This window comes from Empidonax traillii, unplaced genomic scaffold (genome assembly GCF_003031625.1).
Source record: "Empidonax traillii isolate 1590-97213 ecotype Southwest subspecies unplaced genomic scaffold, ASM303162v1 scaffold1468:size105214, whole genome shotgun sequence".
NCBI classification, from domain to species: domain Eukaryota; kingdom Metazoa; phylum Chordata; class Aves; order Passeriformes; family Tyrannidae; genus Empidonax; species Empidonax traillii.
Window position 1 is genome coordinate 5,790 of NW_020956661.1, and position 23,934 is coordinate 29,723.

General features: G+C 41.2%; 2 protein-coding genes across 2 annotated transcripts in view; one reads left to right on the top strand and one right to left on the bottom strand.

The window, feature by feature from the left end:
• Nucleotides 1-5,198: 5,198 nt before the first annotated feature.
• Nucleotides 5,199-12,356, top strand: LOC114070199 (structural maintenance of chromosomes protein 2-like; the record flags this gene model as incomplete). The annotated part of the gene is given in 12 exon segments (XM_027907446.1): nt 5,199-5,272; nt 5,274-5,327; nt 5,980-6,118; nt 6,363-6,482; nt 6,801-7,005; nt 7,556-7,691; nt 8,638-8,762; nt 9,319-9,512; nt 9,811-9,954; nt 10,203-10,397; nt 10,943-11,143; nt 11,946-12,356. Coding segments are annotated over 12 exon segments (1,710 nt in total), but the record flags the coding sequence as incomplete, so codon positions are not given.
• A 6,210-nt stretch (nt 12,357-18,566) lies between these two features.
• Nucleotides 18,567-23,934, bottom strand: part of LOC114070200 (proteasome adapter and scaffold protein ECM29-like) — a 78,840-nt gene continuing 73,472 nt past the window's right edge. The window contains 8 exon segments of the mRNA XM_027907447.1: nt 18,567-18,592; nt 19,624-19,712; nt 19,866-19,971; nt 20,578-20,722; nt 21,338-21,530; nt 22,090-22,133; nt 22,571-22,779; nt 23,733-23,924. Coding sequence (XP_027763248.1) covers nt 18,567-18,592; nt 19,624-19,712; nt 19,866-19,971; nt 20,578-20,722; nt 21,338-21,530; nt 22,090-22,133; nt 22,571-22,779; nt 23,733-23,924 — 1,004 coding nt within the window.

Consider the following 23,934-nt stretch of genomic DNA (forward strand, 5'->3'; position numbering starts at 1 on the left):
CAGGTGGCATCAGTGGCATGATGTGTAGATGACGTCTTCCCTTTAAACATCCAACTCAATACCGGTAGCCGAGGTGCCAGGAGGAGCTATTCTTCTGTGCCATTCACCTCTGAGTCAACTTGTACTCCCTGATAAGCTGCTAGGATCTCCTTTTCTGTTGGAGTGTAATTGGCTTCTGACCCTCTGTAGCTTCGGCTCCAGAATCCAAGTGGGCGGTCTCGGGTCTTGCCAGGCACCTTCTGCCAGAGGCTCCAGGAGAGACCCTTATCCCCAGATGCAGAGTAGAGCACATTCTTCACATCTGGCCCTGTCCTGACTGGCCCAAGGGCTACAGCATGGGCAATCTCCTGTTTAATCTGTTCAAATGCTTGCTGTTGTTCAGGACCCCACTGGAAATCATTCTTCTTGCGGGTTACCAGATGGAGAGGGCTTACGATCTGGCTGTACTCGGGGATATGCATTCTCCAAAAACTAATGGCACCCAGGAAAGCTTGGGTTTCCTTCTTGCTAGTTGGGGGGGCCATTGCTGCGATTTTATCGATGACTTCAGTCGGGATCTGGCAACGTCCATCTTGCCACTTTACTCCTAGGAACTGGATCTCTCCGGCAGGTCCCTTGACTTTACTCTTTTTGATGGCAAACCCAGCCTCCAGGAGAATCTGTATGATCTTCTTTCCTTTCTCAGAGACCTCTTCTGCTGTGTCCCCCCATACGATGATGTCATCAATGTACTGCAGGTGTTCTGGAGCTTCACCTTTCTCTAGCGTAGCCTGGATCAATCTGTGGCAGATGGTGGGACTGTGCTTCCGCCCCTGGGGCAGTCGGTTCCACATGTACTGCACGCCCCTCCATGTGAAAGCAAACTGCGGCCTGCACTCTACTGCCAAGGGAATGGAGAAGAATGCATTCACGATGTCAATAGTGGCGTACCACCTCGCTGCCTTAGACTCCAGCTCGTACTGGAGCTCCAACATGTCTGGAACAGCGGCACTCAGTGGCGGGGGCTTCATTCAGGTCACGATAGTCCACAGTCAATCTCCATTCTCCATCAGATTTGCGCTCAGGCCAGATGGGGCTGTTGAAGGGGGAGTGGATCCTGCTGATCACTCCTTGGCTCTCCAGCTCGCGGATCATCTTATGGATGGGAATCACAGAGTCTCGGTTCGTTCGGTACTGCCGACGGTGCACTATTGTAGTGGCAATTGACACTCGCTGTTCCTCAACCTTCAACAGTCCCACAGCAGAAGGGTTGTCCGAGAGGCCAGGTAGCGAATTCAACTGCTTAGCTGCTTCTGTCTCCACAGCAGCTATCCCGAAAGCCCACCTATGTCCCTTGGGGTCTTTGAAACACCCATTCCTAAGGTAGTCAATGCCCAGGATACATGGGGCATCTGGACCAGTCACAATGGGGTGTTTCTGCCACTCCTTTCCGGTCAAACTCACTTCAGCTTCCAACACGGTCAACTGCTGCGACCCTCCTGTCACCCCAGAAATGGAAATAACCTCTGGTCCCACATGTCCTGAGGCCATTAACGTGCATTGAGCGCCAGTGTCAACCAAAGCCTTATATTCTTGTGGGTCTGATGTGCCAGGCGATCGGATCCACACCGTCCAATAGACACGGTTGTCCCGTGCCTCTACCTGGCTAGAGGCAGGGCCCCTCTAGTACTGGTTTCTGTCCTGCTCATCACAGGTTTCCGTCTGCAAATACTGGCGGGAGGTACCTTCTAGTGGGTGAGATCTCTGCCTACGGGATACCGGCACTGCACTCACTTTCACAGAATTTGTTTTTCTCTGGTCCTTTAACTCTTGTACTCGGACTGCCAAGACATGGGTAGGTTTCCTGTCCCACTGTCTCATGTCTTCTCCATGACCAGATAGGAAATGCCACAGCTTGGTTCGTGAGGTCTGTCTACCCCCTCTAGCTGGGGAACACCCGGTTCTCACTGGTGCCATGTGGGAGGTGTTTCTCTCAATCTTTTCTAGCATTTTCTTTTGTTGATCTTTAGTTGTGAAGCTATGGTAGTGAGGTTATCGATTGAGGTCTCTACAGAGGAAACACGGGTTTGTAGTGATTCTTGGACCATACTGTAGTACATTCGAAGTTTATTTACTATAAGCGCCACTGGCTCACTCTTTTCCCCAGCATCCAGTGATGTCAGGTAACTGACATGTGCAGGTGGCCCCATATGCATGAAGTCCCACCACATGTATGGTGTACATCTAACCTGGTCAGGATCGTGACTAGCTGGCATATCTCCTCTAAACAGTACTTCCAACAGTGCCATTTCCCTCAGGCGTCGGATCCCCTCCTCCATGGTATTCCAGCTCTTCGCAAAATGGTCTTTCTGCAAGGCCTCTCTGTAAACGAATTTCCCTCTCACAGCATCCAGCAGCCGTGCCCAGAGAGACAGGGGCTTTGATTCTCTCACAAATGTCTCCTCAAGGCCCACATCCTGGGCAATAGACCTCAAGTGCCTTGCTTCACTGCCATCAAGGTTTATGGCATCACCCGTAGAGTCCCATACACAGATCATCCATGTCAGTATAGGCTCATTTGGGTGACGAATGACGTCTGCCCGTAATTTCCGGAGGTTGTCAAACAATAAGGACTCAGTGATGATTTCTGGCTCCGGGTTGGCTGTCTGTGAGGGTCCTGCTTCCCCATCATCATCAACTGGGCGGGCTGATTTGGTCTTATATTTCTTCTTCTGGATAGGGCAACCTCCATTGACTTGTTTGGTCCCTTGGAGCTGGCCTTATCTGGAGTCACCCTTGAATCAGACCTCTCGTTTTCATCTTTTCCTTTTCTCTGTGAGGGCTGCACCATACCGAGCACCTTTTTGTAGGCAACGGCTAAAACCCCACATGCATCTACCAACTGCCTCTTTATGGGTTTATCATGACCTCTCTCCCTCACAGCTGGTATTATCTGTGTAGGGTTTAGGAGTTGTTTGAGAGTGAACTTCCATGCTGGAGGAACTGAATCACTTTCTAGAAATTTACCCAAGTCCTCCCATGACCCATGCCATTCGAGTTTTTCCACCCCTGGGGCTGGCTTCTGTGCCCGTTCCTAGTAAATCCTGGGCCTAACCACGAATATTAGATATGACACCGTGGCAATAGATATGACACCTTGCACAAAAGAGAAAATGTCTCTTGCATCTAAAGAGAGTTTAAATTTCTCAGAGGCCATTGTATTGGAACCAAAGGGAAAATGTATGAAGGGCTGGGCAAATATATCCCTATGTGTTTCTCCATAGGCATAGGTGCCATTATCCTTAAAACCCCAAAGGAGACAGTGTAGGTTAGAGCAGTAATATATCCGTGAGAACATATCCTGAAGGAAAATAACAGGTGTCGAGTTTGCTATGTCATAAAACCAGTGCGAGATCTCAAACATACTTATTGCAATGAGGGTCATAGTGTCTGAGCTGAAAAACATCGACAGGTGGGACATAGATCTCGGCATAATCATATACCACAGAAAAGCAGCATTCTTAGACTTTATGGTGCTTACAGGTTCACAAACACGTATAAAGTCATACAAGGGCAGTTATTCCTTTTCCACTTTTCCTCTCTCAGGCCCCACGTTGGGAGTCAATAAATTTCCCAGTTTAAATGAGACAAAGGTCTTTTGCTGAGGATGGATTAGGAGAAAAAGACCCAAACTTCCTTTTCTAAGCAATTATAAATCCAAAATTAAGAGACTCCGATTGAAGGAAAACAAATTATGGAAAAGGGAAAAATAACAGCCCTTTATTAAAAGGTATGTGTGTATTAACAGGAACAAGAAAAAAAAAAAACAAATAAAACAACCAAGCAATACCCGTATACCCACCAATAATCCCCTTCAAGACCAAACTGATAAACCGGTAAAAGGAAAATTTAAATAGTTCAATTTTTAGCACCCTTTGGTGCAGTTCCAGCCACAGTCAGCAGGGGGCGCCGTTGGGTCACTGGAGATGCAAAATTTGTAACCTCTTATACCATTCACCAGGTGGCACTGTTGAGTTATCAAAGGTGCAGAACTTGTAATGTTCTATAGTAGTCACCAGGTGACGCTGTTGTATCACTGGAGGAGTAGAACTTGTAATGTCCAGTGCCCGTCACCAGACGGCGCTGTGAGATCCTTGGTTGTCACCAGGTGGTGGGGGAGGAGGGGGGAAAGGGGGAGGGAAACAGAAAGTTCTCCCAATGGAAGAAAACTCACAATTTTCAGTTGGTGAGGATTTCGCGGTGAGCCAGGCCTGCAGCCAGCAACAGGTACGCAGAGAACAGCAGTAAAAACTCTCCTCCGACAGGAAAAGACAAAGAAGAAACCAGGCAGTCTCTCCTCCTTGCTGCAGCCTCCTCTCCGGTTCCAGAGCTGAGCTCCAAACCCCCAGAGCTGAGCTCCAACCCCCCAAACCCCACCTCTTTCCACACAGACACCCTAGCCTTTCCCAATTCCTCCCCCTTCGTTGCTAGGCAACTAATGTCTCGGTCATTTTGTGGTGGAGGCCAATTCTTTTGTTTTACCTGATGGGTAATCCACAGAGCATACATGCGGGGGGGGGGAGGGGGGGAGGGAAAGAAAAAATTCCTTGCTAAAATCAGAACTATGACATATACCAACTACTACTTTCTACTAGAAATACAAAGTACAACTCTATGTGTCTGCTGCGGGAAATGTTAACTCCATCCCACTCAGACCCAGTGCGGGAGGGAAATGAAAAACCAAGTATTCTGTTTTCATGCACAAAGAAATTTCTCTGGTCAAAGCCCTGCATACTCTTACTTTACACAGAAGGGAGCTTAAAATAATTTGATTTTATAAACTTTAGGCCAAGCTTTTTAAAGTTGGATGGAAAATTTAAATTCCACCAAAAATTTACATGAATAAAGTGACTAGTGTCCCTGTTAACTCCTGTTTTTTCTCACCTAAAAGACTTCCTAAAGTTTGTTTCTCATGCCAGGTTATGTTCCAGACACTACTCAAAACTCAACTGATATTCCAGAATGACATTTAGAGAAACCCATTACACTTTAAACATTTTTTTGCATGTTTGGTATTGTGATGGCGTTAATTTGTCTAAACTGAAAATCTAGAAAGAATTTTAGAAAGTCTTTGAATTAAGTATTAGCTACATATGTGAAGATACCAGTTTTTAAGCTGACAAATTTTCTGTGCTCTGGATGTCTGCCTACTGCCTGTGTTCAACTCTGAAGAAGAGAAAGAAACAACCCTTCCAGCAAGAAAGAAGGCATTAACATCTGAGATCAGCCGGCTGAGAATTGCATGAAGGTTTAATGGCAAAGTTTCCTCATCTGTAGTTTGAGTACAAGTAAGATCTCAGTGTGATCCTGAACAACGTCTGAAAGTGCTTTTTGGGGCCTTTTGTGCATGGCTCATGGGACTTAGCAGATAATTCCACCAGTGGCTTAGATGTTGCTTTCCTGTTAGTGCCAGTGAACAATGACTGTCTTACCTGCCCTGCAAAGTGAAGACGGAGGCGGGCCAGAAAGTCAGGAAAAGTTACAGTCTTATCGAAGTCACTGGAACTTAGAAGTTTTATCTAATGGTGTTTTCAAGTTATAACTTTAGTAGCTAAAACCATAGAATCCAAGGGTCTAAACTGCTAAAATACGTAATCCTTACGAGTCCCGCCTGTGGCCAAGGTCAACACTGCCACCTGTCTCCACCAATCAAATACCTGTATCCCAAGGTTTTTTTGTTTATATAATAGTCAGACTGAATATACTCCTATAGCTGTGGTAATAAGAGAACCCATTGCAAAAATCAGAAAGGACATTTGCTTTATTGGCAAATCTCTTGCCCTGAATTATTGCATTTAACCATTTTCTGTTTGTTTGGTTTTCTTTTCTAAAAGAATTTAGAATTTCTTACACCAGTATAATAGGCATCATGAGTTTTAAATATAATATCTTTTAAGATGTGTGGGAGAAAACCAACATGATTATTATATTTATTTTAAGACGTCCAGAAAAAAATTGGAATCCAAGTAATGTGAAAGGCCTTGTTGTGACTCTTATAATTGTGAAAGATCTTTCCAAAGCAAAAGTCCTGGAGGCAGTGGCTGGAGAGAAACTCTATAACATTATTGTGAACACAGAGGTAAGTTTATCACTTTAGTACAGAGCGCTGGATTTCGAGATGTGGTTGTGTGATTCAGGGCTGGCAATCATGTGCATTGTTACTGAATGTTTAGGAGGGGGTTTGAACCCATGTACATCTTTAAATTGAGTCAAGAGAGCCGTGCACAGTTAGTGGCAACAATGTATTCTTTTTCGAATGCCCCCTTGTCTGTCTTTAGAAAATCAGATGTTTATTCAGGTATGCTTTGTAACTTTCATTTCAGGTGACTGGCAAAAAGCTTTTAGAAATGGGTGAACTAAAGCATCGATACACCATCATTCCACTAAACAAAATTTCAGCCAGATGTGTTCAACCAGACATGGTCAAGCTGGCCCAAAGCTTGGTATGTGGATATATACACTATTTACACTATATTGCTCGTGTCCTGTTTTCATTTTGTTTCTATGTTGAAAACGTGGGCTTCTTAATGGTTAAACTAATAAGAATTTTTATAGGGTCTGAGAGTATATTGATTTTTTTCTTTTGTATCCTTTCAGCTGTGCAATTTTTAAATGGGTATTAATTATTTCACTAGTAACTGAAATAGTTTTAAAATATAATAATGCTTTTAAAAAGTGTTTTTATGAAAGAAAAGACAAAAATTAAGTTTGAAAATTCTTACAACTTGCGGCATACTAATTGGATTTAATTTTATTTCTAGGTTGGTCACGATAACTTGCATTTAGCCTTAGCCATAGTTGCATATGAACCTGAACTGCAGAAAGCAATGGAATATGTCTTTGGGGCAACACTGATATGCAATAACATGGATAATGCTAAGAAAGTGACCTTTGACAAAAGGATAATGACGAGAACTGTTACTCTTGATGGAGATGTGTTTGACCCCCAAGGCACTCTGCATGGAGGCAATTGCTGGTTTTATTCATATAATAATATTGTGTGTCGATGTGTTTACTGCTCTGCATGCTTTCTATAAGAATGAACAGTAACCTTTTTGTGTAGACTCATACTGGGAATGATATCATCTGTTTGAACTAAGATTGTCTTGAGCTGAAATATTTTTCCTTAATCTAATTAAAATTAATAGAAAACTATTTGTTTAAAGTAATTTAGATTTTAGATACTTAAATCTTGGTTGTATAATCCTCTTGGAAGGAGAGGTGCTTTATATTCAAGCACTTTTTAAAGTAATTCATAATGTATTTGAGATAATTTCATAGATTATGAAAAGTTAGTTCTTTGCACAAGGCATGCGTGTGTGGTATTCAAAGCCTGCAGAACTAAGTTTTGTAACAGAGGAGAGAAGCCATAACTTTAGCCTAGCTGTCTTGTCTGTTTTGCAACTAAATCACCAGCCTGCATCATTATTAACGTTTAGAATTTGCTATTACCAATGGTGAATCCACTAGTCTAATTCCTATTAGCCTGGCTTTTTGGTTTTTTTTTACTGAACAGGTGCATCCTCACAGGCTGCACCAATATTATCTAAACTTCAAGAAATGAAAGATATTGAAGCAGAACTCAAGGCAAAGGAATCTGAAATTGAGACTGTAGAGAATGAGTTGGCAAGCTTGAAGAAGGTTGCTGAAAAGTAAGGTTTGCACTATAAAATGTGTATCATTTATGTGACTGAGTAAATTTAATATAAAGAAGTGTTTTGGGAGGCCACAGGGCCTTTTGAGAATGGAGAAATATGGAGATAATTATTTATTCCCTTCCTCTCTCCCACCACAGTTTAATTTGTAAGTTCAGCAATCAAAAAGCAAATTTAGTTTTTAGATAACATATGCAAGAAAACTTGGCTGTGAGTAATATAGGGAAAAACAGTGATGTCTACTTGAAATCACTCGAAGTTTTCTAAAGTTTCATGAAGTGCACTGAAGAATGGATCTGTTCAGCCATATTAACACCCATACAGAATTCCAATTTGTGATATCTCTTACTTTTCTTGCAAGAAAATATGAAGATGCTAAAAAGGAGTATGAACTGTTTAATGGTTTAAATTACATGATTTTGAGTATATTTGATTCTCAGCTACTCAATTACTGAACATCTTTTTAAAAGATCTAATAGAAAAATGTGTTATTTCTGCAAAAATGCATAAGAACTTAGTGTTGCATAGTATGCTATCTACTAGGTAGACAGCATTGTTTTGAGTTGCAGTAAACTTCCAGAAATATAGCCAAGAGGAAGGACTTTTACTTTTAGATATTTTTTCTTCAGTGTTTCAGCCTAGCATCTGTTGTGATGCTGGTTGAAAAAACAGTGATCTCTGAATTGCGGTTGTTTTTAGTATGTCTGATTTGGGCTACAAGGCAGGAGTTACATGTATGATAACTTGCATGCCTACAAACCTCACAATTACTATTATAGCAATTATATCAGACTTTCATTCATTTAAGTGTATTTGTCCAACAGTCATCACTATATCTCACATTAGAACAGGAATATAGGTATTTATCCACTTACTTCAACTTTGGAAGGGTGGTGCTGTGTACCTCTCGATTTACAGGAGTGTGTCACTGCTGTCTTCAAAGGTACCGGCAACTGAAGCAGCAGTGGGAGATGAAGTCTGAGGAAGCAGAGCTGCTGCAAAAGAAGCTTCATCAAAGTGCTTATCACAAACAAGAGGAAGAACTGCTCTCCCTGAAGAAAACCATTGGTGACAAATGTGTTCTTACTCTTTTAACTGAAAATCAGTTGCTGAGAGTGAGATGGATATCAGGTTGTTTGAGTTTGCTTAGTAAGAAAGCATTGAAAAGAAGTAGTGTTCATATAGCTAAGGAAAAGCAAACATAAAAGCACAAAATGCAGCAACAAGTAAAACTTATAAAGACAAAAATGGACAGAAGTGATACATATCTAGACATAGTATTCTAGGGGTGAGGTATCTTATTAAGTAGCCATCTGATTAATTACTTCTTGATCATGTGATTTGGCATATGCTTGCCCCTGTAAAAAACAAAAAAAGGAAAAAAAAAAAGGCATATTTTCCTTAATTTTAATGACTGGTTGCTTGTTTGGTTCCCTACCAATAAATGGTAACAACAGCACACTGTCTTAGGATAATCAGTGAAGTATCTGAATTCAGAAACTAGTGACTGTACAACAACTTTTTTCTGTTGGGGGCAAATACAGATTTACTTCAGTTGGAGTTTAGGATGTAAATTTAAAGATGAAAACAGTGCCCAGTCTCAGTACTGTTCTTCTTGATTCAGCGGAGTGTGAAGAGACATTAAATAAAACTGAAGAAAGAAAAAAGAAAGTAGAAGACAAATACAGGGAATTAGAGAAAAATATTAAAAATGCAGAACCAGAATATGCAGAAGAACGAAAAAATGCTGAACAGGCACTAGCTGCTGCCAAGAAAAAGGCAGATGCTTCAAGCAAAAAAATAAAGAATATGCAACAGGTAAAACTTTCCCTTTGTTGACAGTTTTCTTGATGATAAAGTGGTTGCAGAAATCAGAAAGTTTGATTCTCCTGAGGTTTTAATACTGTCAGTTCTGAGACTTAATATACTACTCTGTAGTCACTGACACAGGAATTGCTAAAGTTTTTTGTTTGGAGGTTTTGGGGTTTTTTTGTGAGATTGTCCTCTTGCTGAAGAACGGGTGCTGTTAATCTTCTACAGCATTTACTACATCAAACTGAATCTTAATTCTTTCTATTTAAATACAACTGCAATAAATTGGAAAATGTCTCTTCAGGAAGTCAAAGCTTTAGTTCTGGAACTTGAAGAGCTGAAACAAGAACAGGCTTCCTGTAAACAACAGATAGCAGCTGCAGAGGAAGCAATCAAATTCTACCAGGAGCAAGTTGATGCTATGGCAACTGAGGTCGCTAAGGCAGAGGTAAACGTGAATACTGTGTTTCGTTATCCATTTTGATGTTTCTGAAGGTGTGATCCCCTAAAAGTCACATTATAATGTATATTTTGCTCTTCAGATTTGCTTACCAGCACTCAATCTGCCCAGGTAGTTTTTTTTTTTGCTTGGTTTTCACATGTGAATTTTTTTCTACTTGCTGTGTCTGTTCTAGTAAGGGTCTAACACCAGCCTTTATAAGAGGTTAATAAATGCCTGTTTGATTTGCTTTTCAGGAATCTGTAGAGAAATCACAGAAGGAGCTGACCAAACAAAAGGAAGTAATCATGTTACATGATAATGCAAATAAAGAAAAATCTGAAGAGATGCTAAAATACAGAGAGCAAAATAATGAATTACATTTTAAGATTAAAGAATTAGAACATAACATCATCAAATGTCAACAAGAGGCTGCTGATGCTGCCGCCAAGGTATTTCAGAATTGTACTTTTCTTTCCATCTTGTGGCCAGGAGTGGTTATTTTCCTTGCCACGTGCAAAGGAAATACCCTTGTTTTTCTTAACCACTATCATTTGCAATCCTTGATGTAAAAACTTATCCCAAGAAGATGGAGTGAAAATTGTACATTGTAACAGAGTTTAATCTGTAGGGACTAAGGGAGAATAGATCGCAGTGAGAAGGTGATCACTAAGAACAATCTAACTGTATGGACAAATTAGGTAACTAATTACAGAAGGTAATTCCAAGATTAATGGCATTAGTGTAGTCCAGATATAAAGAAAAAAGTGTTTCAATTAAGTAAGGTATATATGAGAGCTACCTTAAAATCTTGGTTTGTGTACAGTCAAGGAAATCACCTGAAGCAGTGTAAAAATACGTACTTTTGCTGCATTGGGGTAGAAGAATTAATGTTGTAGAGTAATTTTAGGATGTCGATTTGGTTTTTTTCTGTTATTTTATTCTTGTCATTTGAGAAGGGTTTGGGGAAGGCCTCAACATGTCTTATTGTTTACAGATAACCAAAATGCTGGCAGAGCACAAGTGGATAGCTTCAGAAAGAGCATTCTTTGGTCAGCCAAACACAACCTATGATTTCAAAAATGACGATCCTAAAGAGGCAGTTCAAAAACTGCAGAAACTGCAGGACCTTATAGAGAAGTCAGGAATGAATGTGAACCCGAGAGCTATGAACCTGCTCGCTGACACAGAGGAGAGGGTAAATATTTCTGTACTTTAACCTAAAAAGATTGTGTAGTTTGGTATATGTTGTATACATGTACGTAATGTAGCTTTGTTTTCATATGCTCTATTTTTCAATACACCAAAAATAAAACTAGACTTTCATGAGATAGCACAAAATTTTTTGCTGGATCTTTTATACTAATCTTACATCTTTGAACTGTTCACTTGCACACCAGCTTTATAGGTTATTCATAGTCTTGACTTTGGATGGTAAAAATAATTATTTTATTTCCTACCCCAGCCCATCCTAAGTTGCAGTGTTAGGCAAGCTTTGTGGTATCTATTTGAGTATCTGAGAACTATTTACTGTTGTAAAAGTTGCAGATCAAAAAATTACTCATCTTCAAGCATGATAGCTTGAAGGTGTTCTAGAATTATCTCAAACTAATCTGTATCTTCAAGCTATTCCAGGATTGTCTCAAAACTGCCCACTAACTCACACTTAAACTGCTCTAGTACTGTTTCCTCCTATCAACCTCCAGAAGCACACTTTCTTCTATGGAAAAGCAAATGAAACATGATTGACGTGGAAGTGCAAGTTTCAGAGTACTGCTGGCCTTCCCCTTTGCCGACTGTTGAAAATTCCCATGCCTTAATTTGCAAACAATATCCCCAGATTTACCTCCTTCATGCAACTAAATGAATGCATTGGATTTGTCTCATGTTTAATGACTATTTCATAGTTAAAAAATGACATGGTAAAGCTGTAAGAATAGCACAAAATTTATTTCAGCACAAAATTCATTGAAATTAATATTTTCTTCTCATTTCTTTAGTACAATGACTTAATGAAGAAAAAAAGAACTGTAGAGAATGACAAGTCAAAAATTCTTGCAGTTATTGACGAGCTTGACCAGAAGAAAAAAGAATCTTTAGACATTGCTTGGAAAAAGGTATGAAACTTGAAATCTAATCTTCATGTTTTAGCAGAACATCAGATTTAACTTAGATAACTGTTTTGTGTATTTCCATGGGAAAAAAAGGCTCTTTTCAAAAGTAATATCCCTTACCTAGTATTTAAGTTATAAAACAACCACTTAATTTCTCCTGTTTAATCTCACTTTTGAGAATAAGATATTCTCTGAGAATTGTAATGATCCAGTTAAACCTGCAAAACTACTTCACCATTCCGTTTCGGTGCCCACAAAAATTTAAGGAATATTATACTACTGGCCTACTGAAATACAGGATTTTTTTTTTTTTCTTAAAACAGTATTTCACCAGAGTTAAAATCTTCTGGTTCCCTGTAGCCCCGCAGAGTGTGGGGCTGTGGACCTGGGATACTGTTCCTGTTGCTGATAGGATACCTAATTTTGGGTTAGAGCATCTAATTTATGTTTCTATTACCTAAACACTCTGCCTTCTTACTAGTTCTTTCATTAATGAAAACTATAAAAAGGTATAAAATGTTCTCTTTGTACATGGAAAGCTTTTGACACATTCTTTTCCACTGTACCACGAGAACTTGTACTTTTTGGCCTTTGAGAAAATCAATTTTATCTAAGATTGAATTACACACAAAGTATTGGTTTTAATTATTACTGCCTGTACTCACTGACAAAATGGTACCTTTTCATTGCAAAAATCTTGTTTGGCAAAAATTGGTGAGCTGTATTCTGAAGCATCATGGGTGGTGAAATAAGTGTGTTTTCAGATACATTACATAACTTTGAAGGTTTTAATTTGCATTTGCAAAGTTGCATCTCATCCAATACCTGGGCATTGCTTAAGTAAACATGGGAAGAATAAGAGTGGGGAGGATGCCAGGATGTACCTCTTACATGGTGATTATCATAGAATCATAGAATCATAGAATAGATTGGGTTGGAAAAGACCTCCAAGATCATCAAGTCCAACCCCTGATCCAACTCCAATTACTATATCATGGCACTAAGGGCCACATCCAATCTCTGCTTAAAAACCTCCAGGGATGGTGAATCCACCACCTCTCTGGGTAGGCCATTCCAATGCTTGATTACCCTCTCTGTAAAGAATTTCTTCCTAACATCTAACCTAAACCTCCCCTGGCAGAGCTTGAGCCCATGTCCCCTTGTCCTGTTGTTGGTTGCCTGGGAGAAGAGACCAAGCCCCACCTGGCTATAACCTCCCTTCAGGTAGTTAAAGAGTTGAGTAGTGAAAAAACTGCAGTTAACTCTAGGTAGTAGTGACATAGTGTTGAATTAAATGCTCCTCTCTTTGAACTGTAATCTTAAAAATCTATATAGACAAGATTTGCCCCAGTATAAAAGTAGTGTCATGGCAACAATTTTCATCTCCAGTGACTACAACTACTATGTAGGGTTTGTGCTGCTTTGCAAGTTAAAAAAATGTAACAAAGCAGAAACAGAATTTTGGAAGAGGTGAGACAGATACAAAACTTTCTAAGGATGGAATAGTTCAAGAACTGTACACTGAAAACCATCTTTGCAAAACCCAGAATTGAAAATAGAGCAGAAACATGATTTTAAATATCATCAACCAACTAACCTGATATCTCGATAAAAAAGTAAGTAACATTCACCATTTCTGACAGAATGCATCACATTTTGAAATGGGAAGCTGCCATTCCATTGAGAGAGCATTTTAGAATCATAGAATTGTTTATGTTGGAAAAACTCTCTAATATCATAGGTCCAACCATTAACTTAACACTGCTGGGTTGACCACTAAGCCATGTCCCTAAGTGCCACATCCATACGTCTTCAAAATCCCTCCATGGACAATGACTCAATCACTTCCCTGCACAGCCTGTTCCAATGCTTGATAACCATTTCAGTGAAGAAATTTTTCCCAGTATCCAATCTACATCTCCCCTGGTGTAACTTGAGGCCGTTTTCACTTATTCTGTCACTTGTTTCCTGGGAGAAGAGACCAACCCCCACTTGGCTACAACCTCGTTTCAGGTAGTTGAAAAGGGCAGTAAGGTCTCCCCTGAGCCTCCTTTTCTCCAGGTTTAACAACCCCACTACCAGCTCCTCACAGGACTTGTGCTCCAGCCCCTTCACCAGCTTCATTGCCTTTTAACAACTGTTTTCATAACCCAAAACCTTTCAGACAAGAGAGTAAATCAACTTTCTTTTCTCCATCCTAGATCATTGGTGGCCTTATCCTTGATTTTAACCATGCTTCTCTTCAGACCTGCCCCAGTTTACATCTTAGATGAAGTGGATGCAGCCCTTGATCTCTCTCATACCCAAAATATTGGGATGATGCTTCAAACTCACTTCAGGCACTCTCAGGTATGATCTTGAAACTATTGTGGTCATAGAATGGTTGGGGTTGGAAGGGACCTTGAAGATCATCTACTTCAACCCCCCTGCCATGGGCCCAGACAGCTTCTACTGGACCAGATTGCTCAGAGCTCCATCCATTATTTCCAGAGGCAGTCTGTCACTGAGGACTCTGAGCTGTTCACCTGTGTGTTGCGTTTCTGAGTTGTTTCAACTGGAAGTTACACTGATGATATGGCAATGGTGAAACCTTAACATGTCTTAATGTAAGCTGTTGCTGCAACGGTTAGAAGACAAGTAGTAATAGGAAAGAATATCTGTGATAGGATCAGTTTCAGGCATGACCCACACCCTGAATTCCTTTTTTTCCCAGAGTTCTTTAACCTGAGGTTAAAAATATTTCATGTTGAACCTAGTAAAATAAGCCAGGCACTAGTGGAAAGAATCTCTGTATCACTGAACCTATACATGAAAAAAAGGTAGTATGTGTCTATTTGGTGTTAGGACCTCTTCAAATTATCAGAGAAAGGAGGGGAACATTCATTACTGGCATGGTAAAATGATTAGAACAGTGTATTTTGACTATGAAAGATCCTGCATTCTTACAAAATTAGTGGCAACATTTTTTTTCCAGTGTCTGATGCACCATGAATGGGTATCCAGTGTTGTGGACTGTATCCCAGGCCACACACTGGGATAGGGACAGGGATATATGTTATTAATTGCAGAAAATGTCTGGCTTGTGGGTCTGCTGGGTCTTGGTTAAGTTTAGAATATTTTCTTAAGAATTACCACCTAGTTTCTAGCCAAATTAAGTAAAAGGACTTCTCTCTTCAGAAGCCTTTTCCATTGTTGCCTAAAGTCTTTATTTGGATGGCATCACTTACTTCAAGCTTTTCTTGTTTTTAGTTTATTGTAGTGTCCTTGAAGGATGGAATGTTTGGCAATGCGAATGTCCTCTACAAGACCAGGTTTTTGGATGGTGCATCCACTATCACAAGATACGATCAAAGAAGACCTATTAGGTCTCCTGGCAAAAAAAACAAGAGAGCAAGTACGAGCCCTGAGAGACAATGTGTAAAGTGGGGACACTATAGCCCTCAGTGTGCAGGAGCAGGTTCTTAAGTGTGTTTTTATACTTTGAAGCTGTAGAATGGTAGTCAAATTAGATTTTCCTCAGTGTTTTACAGCATTCAGAAGACCTGTTACAAAGTGCAAACACTATCTTCCTTGCCTGTTGTTAAATTCCAGAGAAAAGCGAAGCAATTTTTGAGCGACTATAATTGTTATGGAGCAAAGCAATCATCAACCACTCACTCCCAAGTTACTTTAACAGTATTTGCAAATTGCTGTTAAATATTGATTTCATGGCCTCATATTCCATGTATATATAATATATACAAAGAATGTAAGAATGTACATATAATATATACAACAAAGAATTTGTGTCTCCCCTAACCCTGCCTGGTTGCAAACTCTGGGCTTAAAAAAAAAACAAACAAAACCAAAACAGCAAAACAAAAAACCCCTAAGTTCCTTCTAAAACTGCAGAGCTACCATCCATATCCATGGGGTGAGGGGCAAAGCAGAACAGTAGTGCACTTTGAGTTTGGAACACAAGGATGCTATAAAATACCCCAAGAGAAAAAACCACCACCAGTCACTTCGAGGAACAGGTCATGCAACTTTTATTTAATTTTACCTTTTTGGTAAGTAGGAGGATTTTCTTTCAGTCAGACCATTCACATACTTGGACAGTACAGATTGCAGTGAATTTGATGGAGATCTTGCAACATTAGAAAACTTTTCTCAATATACATCCATTTAAGGAACATCTTGTAAGTCAGAATGAGAGTGCTAGAGTCAAGTCTGCGCACTGCACTCCGGGTATACAAAGCATCGCAGCAGCACAAGAGATGCCCGTGCTGGGCAAAGTACAGTGTGTTTTACATAGTGCAATCACTTTTAGAGGAGAAACTTAAGGAAGGTCACATCTTTTTTTTTTTTTTTAATCCTATCAGGTTTACAAATGCCAGGGGGGTAGAAATCAAACCTCTGACCTAATTAACTTTTGTACAGGTAGGTTTTGTGTATAGGCACATGCTTTAGAGAGGAGTTCTGAATCTGCTCTGTAATCACGAGAAAGACATATTGCTTTGTGATTCAGAAAGTGTCATACCATCTCTAACCTTCCTAACACTCTTGGCCAGAGTTGTTAATCCAGCTGTTTATAGAGTTCCTAGAATACGCTCTTCCCTCTAGTATAAATCCCCAAAAGAGAAATTCAGGTTGCTATTGACAATGATTAGTTATTCTTCGTACAGTCATTAGACCATACCAGGCATTGCCTCTGAATACTCCAGTCCACAGTGAAAACTCAAATTACCAGAGACATGGAGGTTCTTGCTTTTCTGTTACTGTCACTCACCAATATGAAAAAACCCAAGTCAGACAATGAACTGCTACAGTAAAGCATCACTGGTAATATTCACCTAATACAAAAAAAAGAAAACTCATGACACTACATGTCACGGTAAGCAACTTGTTAAAGATACTGCAAAGTGATTTGCCCAGTAAAATCTTTAAATTTACACTGTACTCAATAGTTCAAACTACACGTAAACAAAGAACAGCTCCCTGCAACAAGGTGTAAATCAAAACATTATAGCACCAGCTCCCAGCACCAAGGAGTTGCCCACTGACCAGTTCTAGTGTACAATGTGTAGTGCTCGCTGAGGTTTCTGCTACACGAGAGCCACAGCGGGACAGCTCTGCCTGTCCATTTTTTCCTGACATTTTCTTACCAAGTGTTCACAAATTACATTCCTTCCACGAAGAGCAACAACGAGATTGTTACAGTACCAAAAAACACTGACAGGGAAATGGCACCTGAGGGGAAAGTAGGTACTGCATACCTGAATCTGAATAAATGGGCATGGAGGAAACATGATGTCTATCATCTGAGCAACCCTCTCCCTAACAGAGCAGATCCAAAAGAAGCTGCAGACTGTAAGAAAAGAAATACACCTTCCTGTGCTGAAAACCATGGATGTGATATTGCCCACATCAATGATTTTATTTCACCATCAACAAAGCATTTATCCCCAAAAAGCTGTACACATACTGGTCAGGTATGTGTACATAGCCATGCTATCTTCACACTATTAAAAGTCTGTTGCTATAATGGTCAGGTTTGTCTTTTATTGGAGGGGACCAAAAAAAAAAGATAGGCAGCATGGCCACATCACCATAGAGCAATTTTACTCCCATGTTACTGCAGATATAATCTTACTTCTTAAGTGCAAATTAAAAAGTATTTGCTAGAAACCATTATGACTTGGGCTCTGATAAATGACAGATGATTCAGTTTCTTACAAATATTGACAAGTCTAAATTGTTACAGGTTTCCAAAGCAAGAACAAGTTTACGAACAGGAAGGGAATAAAGCATTACCACTCTTAAAAAAAATGTGTCATTGCAAACTTCAAACGCTCTTCAAAAACATATCTAGAAAAGATTGTTTTCAGGGTTTTTTTCAATTTCCTGGAGGTGAGGAGTGTTCATGCAAAACAATTTTGAGAAGAGCAGTGTTCCACCTGGGTACCAGTTAGCCCCAACTTTGTCCCACACAGCTCAGTTAAGTGCTCTCTTGTGCATCCTTTGAGGAAAAAAGTTCTCATTTAAAGTTTGGGAGGCCGAGGTTGCCAGCTGGGGAGGGCATAATCTCGGTCAATCCATGTTGAGGTCAGAGAAGGAGGAAGGAGCAAAGTTAACAGTACTCTGCCTTTCATCATGCACAAACAACAGGCTGCAAGGGAGGAGCAAGCAGATGCAGAGGTGGGTGTCAGATGAAACCCTGCCCCTGGGACGCCACAGGACTTAAAATACATCCCTCATCAAGGGAAGCATTTAGTTAAGATGAACACCAGCACTATTGCAGAGTCCTGAAGATTTCCTGTTTATACACCAGCTAACAGATCTCTACATACACAACAAGTGAAAATCACATATGCTTTCACTTTCTGCACTGATGGTTTTTCAGCAGTTTCTTTGAAGGACAAAGGGGATGTAACATTCTTTTGCTGATTTAAAGAAAAAAAAAAAGCATCTTGCCCTTGCATTTTTCATGTTGCACACTTACATTCTAGGGCAGACTGTTAGAGGTATTTACTGATAAAACAAGTAACCATCAGCTAAAAAGAGTAAAAATAACATTAACGGGGAAAAGAAATTAAGGCATTTTTTATTTTGACCAGGAATGATGCAACCTACAGAGTAATCTTCATTTCCCCACTTGGTTTTCAGACCACTGCACTTTTTTGTCTTTGGTTTACATGGCACTTTGAAATTTACTTTTTACAACTTAATCAACATTTTCAAGTGTTTTCTTCAATACAAAAACCCTCTCTTATAGCTTGTCACAAGAAGTTATTTGCTCTCTGAGTTAAAATCTTAAGGTGAGTACCTTAATAATCTTCATTTCATGAGGATTGATATCTAAAAGAAAACTTTCTCCAAAGGAGTGTCTGAATTGGTAGCTAGTGCTAAAGTGGGTGCTGCCTTCAGGCACAGCAGAAACAAGAGCCACATGCAGATATGTGAACCAGGGCTCTGTTACAGTCATAGGACAAGTGGGAACACTACCAAAGTACTGAAGAGTCCCATGACTGTCAACATGCCACAGGTAGCATTTGTATCCACATGGGCATCCAGCTCAGGGAGAGTACAAACTTCCTGAAAACCTTGGAGCTTCATGCACTGGCTATCTGAGAAAATTTGGGGTATCTCTTGGATACTTGGATACTATAATCTTGGAAACATAATGCATATGTATCCAAGAAGCCTTGAACTGTGGAGGAGAAAAATATTTTTTTTTAAGATCAGGAATAGCTTGATTACGTGGGGTCCACCTTCTCCATGAAGAAAATTACTGTGTTTCTGATTTGCAGTTCTGAGAGGTTGCACAGCCCGCGGTCTACCTCTCCTTCTCCTTTAAGAGCCCTCTTGCACCAGAGGAGTGCACTTCTCTGTGCACTGCACTCTGCACAGTACAGTCTCAAACAGTTACTGCAATATCACAGGAATCACAGTCCAGCGCAAGGGAGGGCAAAACGTTACCTCTGACATCTTATGTTCATTGTATTTCCTCTACCAGCCAACCCCTCAGAGGACAAATGTATTAACAAGCAATTCATCAATCATAAAACAAGAGAAATCAATTTACCTAAAGAATGGGTGATAGAGGAACAGGTTTCCAACAGTATTTCTGTCAAAGCCACAGGATTGGAGTGCTCCGCATCAAACAGCATTAGCCTGTCAAATGCAAACACAGTTAGGCACCCTGCATCACCGAGAAAGAAGTCTGTTCAACTTCTCCAAGAATCCAGTGTCATCCTCAAGTTCATTAAATAGACTGAAGCAAACAGAAGACAAATCACTGAAGTGGATTGCAGAAAGAAGAATTACCCTTGAAAGTAGGCATTCATGGTTTGTAGCACTCCAAGCTGCACTTTCCACGTGCTGAGTTTCAGATGGTCACACATCAACTTGCAAAACTCTTGGCGATAGCAACCTACAGGAAAATAAGAATGTCGTTGTGTTACCACAGAGAAAGGCAGAAGGAAACACTTCCTAGTCTGTTTCCCAGGTGCTCCTCTCCAAGTGACATCAAGCTAGTTACTGCATACGACCAAGTCAACATCCTGTAATGCGTGACCCTGACAATCTTCATATCAACTCACTCGTGCAAATGCTGGAAGATGAAACAGTTGCATTACACACTCTACCATGCTAATAAAAGCAACTTTTTTCCCCTCCCAGATATTCCTAGTTCCTCCATCCTCCATCTTCATGTCTGCTTTGATTCAGACATAAATGGGAGCAGCAGAACTAGGCTGCTTTTCATCAGCTAAGCCACCTCAGGCATCCTGCAAGTCTGCAAACTCAGAACACTTTTGTGAAGTGAATTAAGGACAACAGTAATGGAATTTCCCCAAGGATGGGTTACTCTGCAGGAAGTAGCAACTTTCTCACTAATATCTTGCAAGTTGCAGGCAGCAAGATCCTGCATCTTCTCAAAAGCCTCCCCACTCCCCACATGATCTCCAGGTTCCTCCCTCCCTCCTGCTTTTCATTTTAAGAGGAAACCGTTTGCTCTGCACATCATTAGCTGACTTACGCTGTGTCTCCAGACTCCTTGGCCAGGCTTTGCCCAGGGTCTCGAAGGCACAGATCAGGGACTCCATCTGCACCTCTTTCTCCCTCATGTCTTCGTCCTCTTCATCATGCTTTGGGAAACCTGCATCCATGCTCTCCAGGGAGTTCTGCGGAAGCCAAGGGGGAAGGTATGATCGACAGAAGGATAAAGGCAGGCTAGGTACACACTGCAGTGCAGCTCAGCCTTCCCTGGTGTCTGCACACACCAGTCCTTGTACCCAGCCTGTTCCTCCACACAGATGGGGACAGACCACTGGGGCTCTGGCGGCTCAAGCGGTGTCGGTAGCCTGTGGGAGTGCACCACAGGCTCTGTGGCCTGGCATCCAAACATTTGCCTGTGCTGTACGAGTCCCACTCGCAGAGCTGCCAAGCTCTGATGATACTAAACAGAAGCACTCTACACAGCTTCCCAGGAGTCTCCTGCTCCCTGTAGAGCAGCCAGAAATTAACTTTAATGCTGTATCATGGAAGTGCTGGACACCACAGGGAGGACTGTCTAGAGAACAGTTGTGGTAATTCAGAACTTGGGCAGCACAGGTATAATCCCCCAGGGCTCATCAACAATCTGGTATCAGCCCCACCAAAGACCTGGCTGAATGTAGGGTTTCCCTTACACCAGCAGCTTTCTGGGCAGAAGCCTGGCACATGGCCAGCATCAGCTGGACTGTCACCACTTGGATGTTTTGATTTGATAGAGAAGGCTCAAGAAGCTGAACTGTCACCTTCTTTATCATGGGAAAGACGATTTCTGTAAGTTCCTGGAACCGGTCTTCCTTTGTTGCCTGCAGCACCTCAGCCGCACAGCGCAGCGCCACCAGCTTATACTTCAGGTTCTCTTTAAGACATTCTTTCAGGACAACCTGGACAGTATCTTTGATGGTGGGCTGACCAGGCACTGACTTCTGTAGCTCTGCACTGAAATGCAAGGCACACAGGAACTATCAGACCCATGTTACTCTCTTCCCAAAAACGGTTTTTCCCAGATAGAAATTATTCCTATGCCCAGGCACTCAATTGCCTACTAGTGGTTGTAACAGAAGTTACACTCTGGTGCTCTTTCTTGCTCTTTGTCTGTTCTTTCTTTCCTCTTTTCTCACAGGCTCCAAGGCACTTACCCCCTTCACTACACTTCTACCTCTTCCTCTCTCTTTCCATTTAAGGTGTCCATCTTTACCCTTAGTCTCTTCTTTCCTCATAGCAATTCTGGCCTCTCAACATCCTCTTCCTCCCTAAATCAAGCACTTACTTCTGCAGGTCTCTCTGAAGCACCACTTGCCCCTCCCAGCTTTCAGCAGTAACCCCACACATCGATATGCAAAGTGGACAGAGACTTCTCAGGTGCTGACAGGAGATCAGAATGGCAATCACAAACTTTCCAGAGTCTCTTAGCACCCCATTAGGCAGTAGCACTGTGTCACCGCCTCCTTTTTGAGATCTCAGAACCCGAGGGTACCACCTCATTCAAGACACTTACCTGCACGAAAAGACAACACTGGCAATGACCTTTAACAGCTCCTCCTGCAATGAGTAAAATGGGCACACAGTCAAATGGCAATCCTGTCACACAGGGGAAACCTTTGTACTCTGCTGCAACAGGTAGTGGGGAAATATGCCTGTGACACCAATTGTGAGAAGCAATGTCTGTCTCCTCCTATTCCTGTTGTAGAGGTTGCAAAGGACTGCACTAAACTGGCAGCAGAAAGGGGCCTTGCAGTGCCTCTGAGCACATGCTAGTACCCCTCAAGGCTAGAATATGGTGCAGTGGAAGTAGTCTAAGTGGTAACCCAATTCCTAAAGCAATCTACTTATCTTCCCTGTCATTTGTGTTATCTGCTAAACGCAGGGCAAAAGAACTTACCTGTGCTGCTCTGCAGCACAGAACAGTATATTTCCTGGATCAAGGAACACATGCTACTGGGTTCAAAGTGATCCATGAGCTGACAGTTCCCTCTTACCTTCCCTGTCCAGGTTCTCCCTGGCAGGCCTTGCAGCAGTGCTGAGAGCACCATTCCCAAATGTGGTGGAACAAGGGAGCCTGTCTGTTTGGCAATTGATGCCATGGCAACTGCTCCCTGGGTTTTCATCTTCCAGGACTGGGACTGCAGAGCCCTCTGGGCGATGGTTATCAACTCCTGCATATATAGTCTGATGCCACCTTGAGTACCTGCACATCAAATGGAGGAAAACTGTAATTTTGCAACAAAACAAACAAAAAAATCTGATCTTATTAGGAAAAAAAAACAAAAATCCAAAACTACAAACAACAAACCCTCACCCTCCATCTCCCTAAAAACAAAAACCAAACAACTAGTTACAGATTTATTTGGGTTTTTGGCCATGAAACACATCAGAAAAGCCTACTTCAGGCAAAGGGGTAAAGAGTTCCTCCCAGGCTAGTTGAAGACAGATTCACTTTCTAGGGAACACCAAAGAAAGTCTTTGTTGTGTATCTAGACACAGAGCTCAGCTCAGTCCTTCCATATAGCAAACACCAGACATTGTGTTAGCCTGTTTCTAAGGAACAGAATTTCTTTTTTCGTTTTTTTCTCTCAAAAACAGGTCACTATAAAACCTTTTTGCAACTCCTGGTGACTGAGGGACCAGATCTGAAATCACATCACAGAAGCAGCCAGACAAACAATTGTATCATGCATCCAGATCTTCCTCTACAGACAGAACAGCCCTTTTATAACACAGATTCATTCACTGAAGTTAAAACCATAGGTATAACCAGGCATATCTCCAACCACAGACACAGGCTCTCTAACTTCAGAGTGTGCCTCAGCCCTTAAAGGTTAGCTTTAAAATTTCCAAAGATGTCCAGTTATCTGCACCAGGGTCAGAGCTATATTACAGTGGCATTCAGTGTCTCCCAATCTTAAAATACTTCTTTCAACTCTGTCTGTCCATCCTTGTGATCAATACCCTTGTAATTATTTTATATATAGCCAGAGAAGCTAACCTTCATCCAAGAATTTTCAGCAAGTAAGAAAATGGAAAAAAGTCTTCCAAAATCTTACTCCCAAAACTCTATATTTCCAAAATGGAATTCCAGAAAGCATGATATTTCTGGCCCCATGTTTCCCAAAAACCTTTACTAATCTTAACACAACTTACCAGGTACATTTTCCTGCCAAACTTCAGTCCACAGAGTAGAATTCTCTTTATCTCCTTTCTCTTCTTCAGAAACCTCATGCATTTCAAGAAAAGCCAATGACAGTACATGCTTGGCATGGTTCTTGAGTACATCTGGGCTGTAGCGTCCCATGGCATGCACAGTTAAAGCACAACCTGCTCTGTAAACTGACTCTGAAGGAGC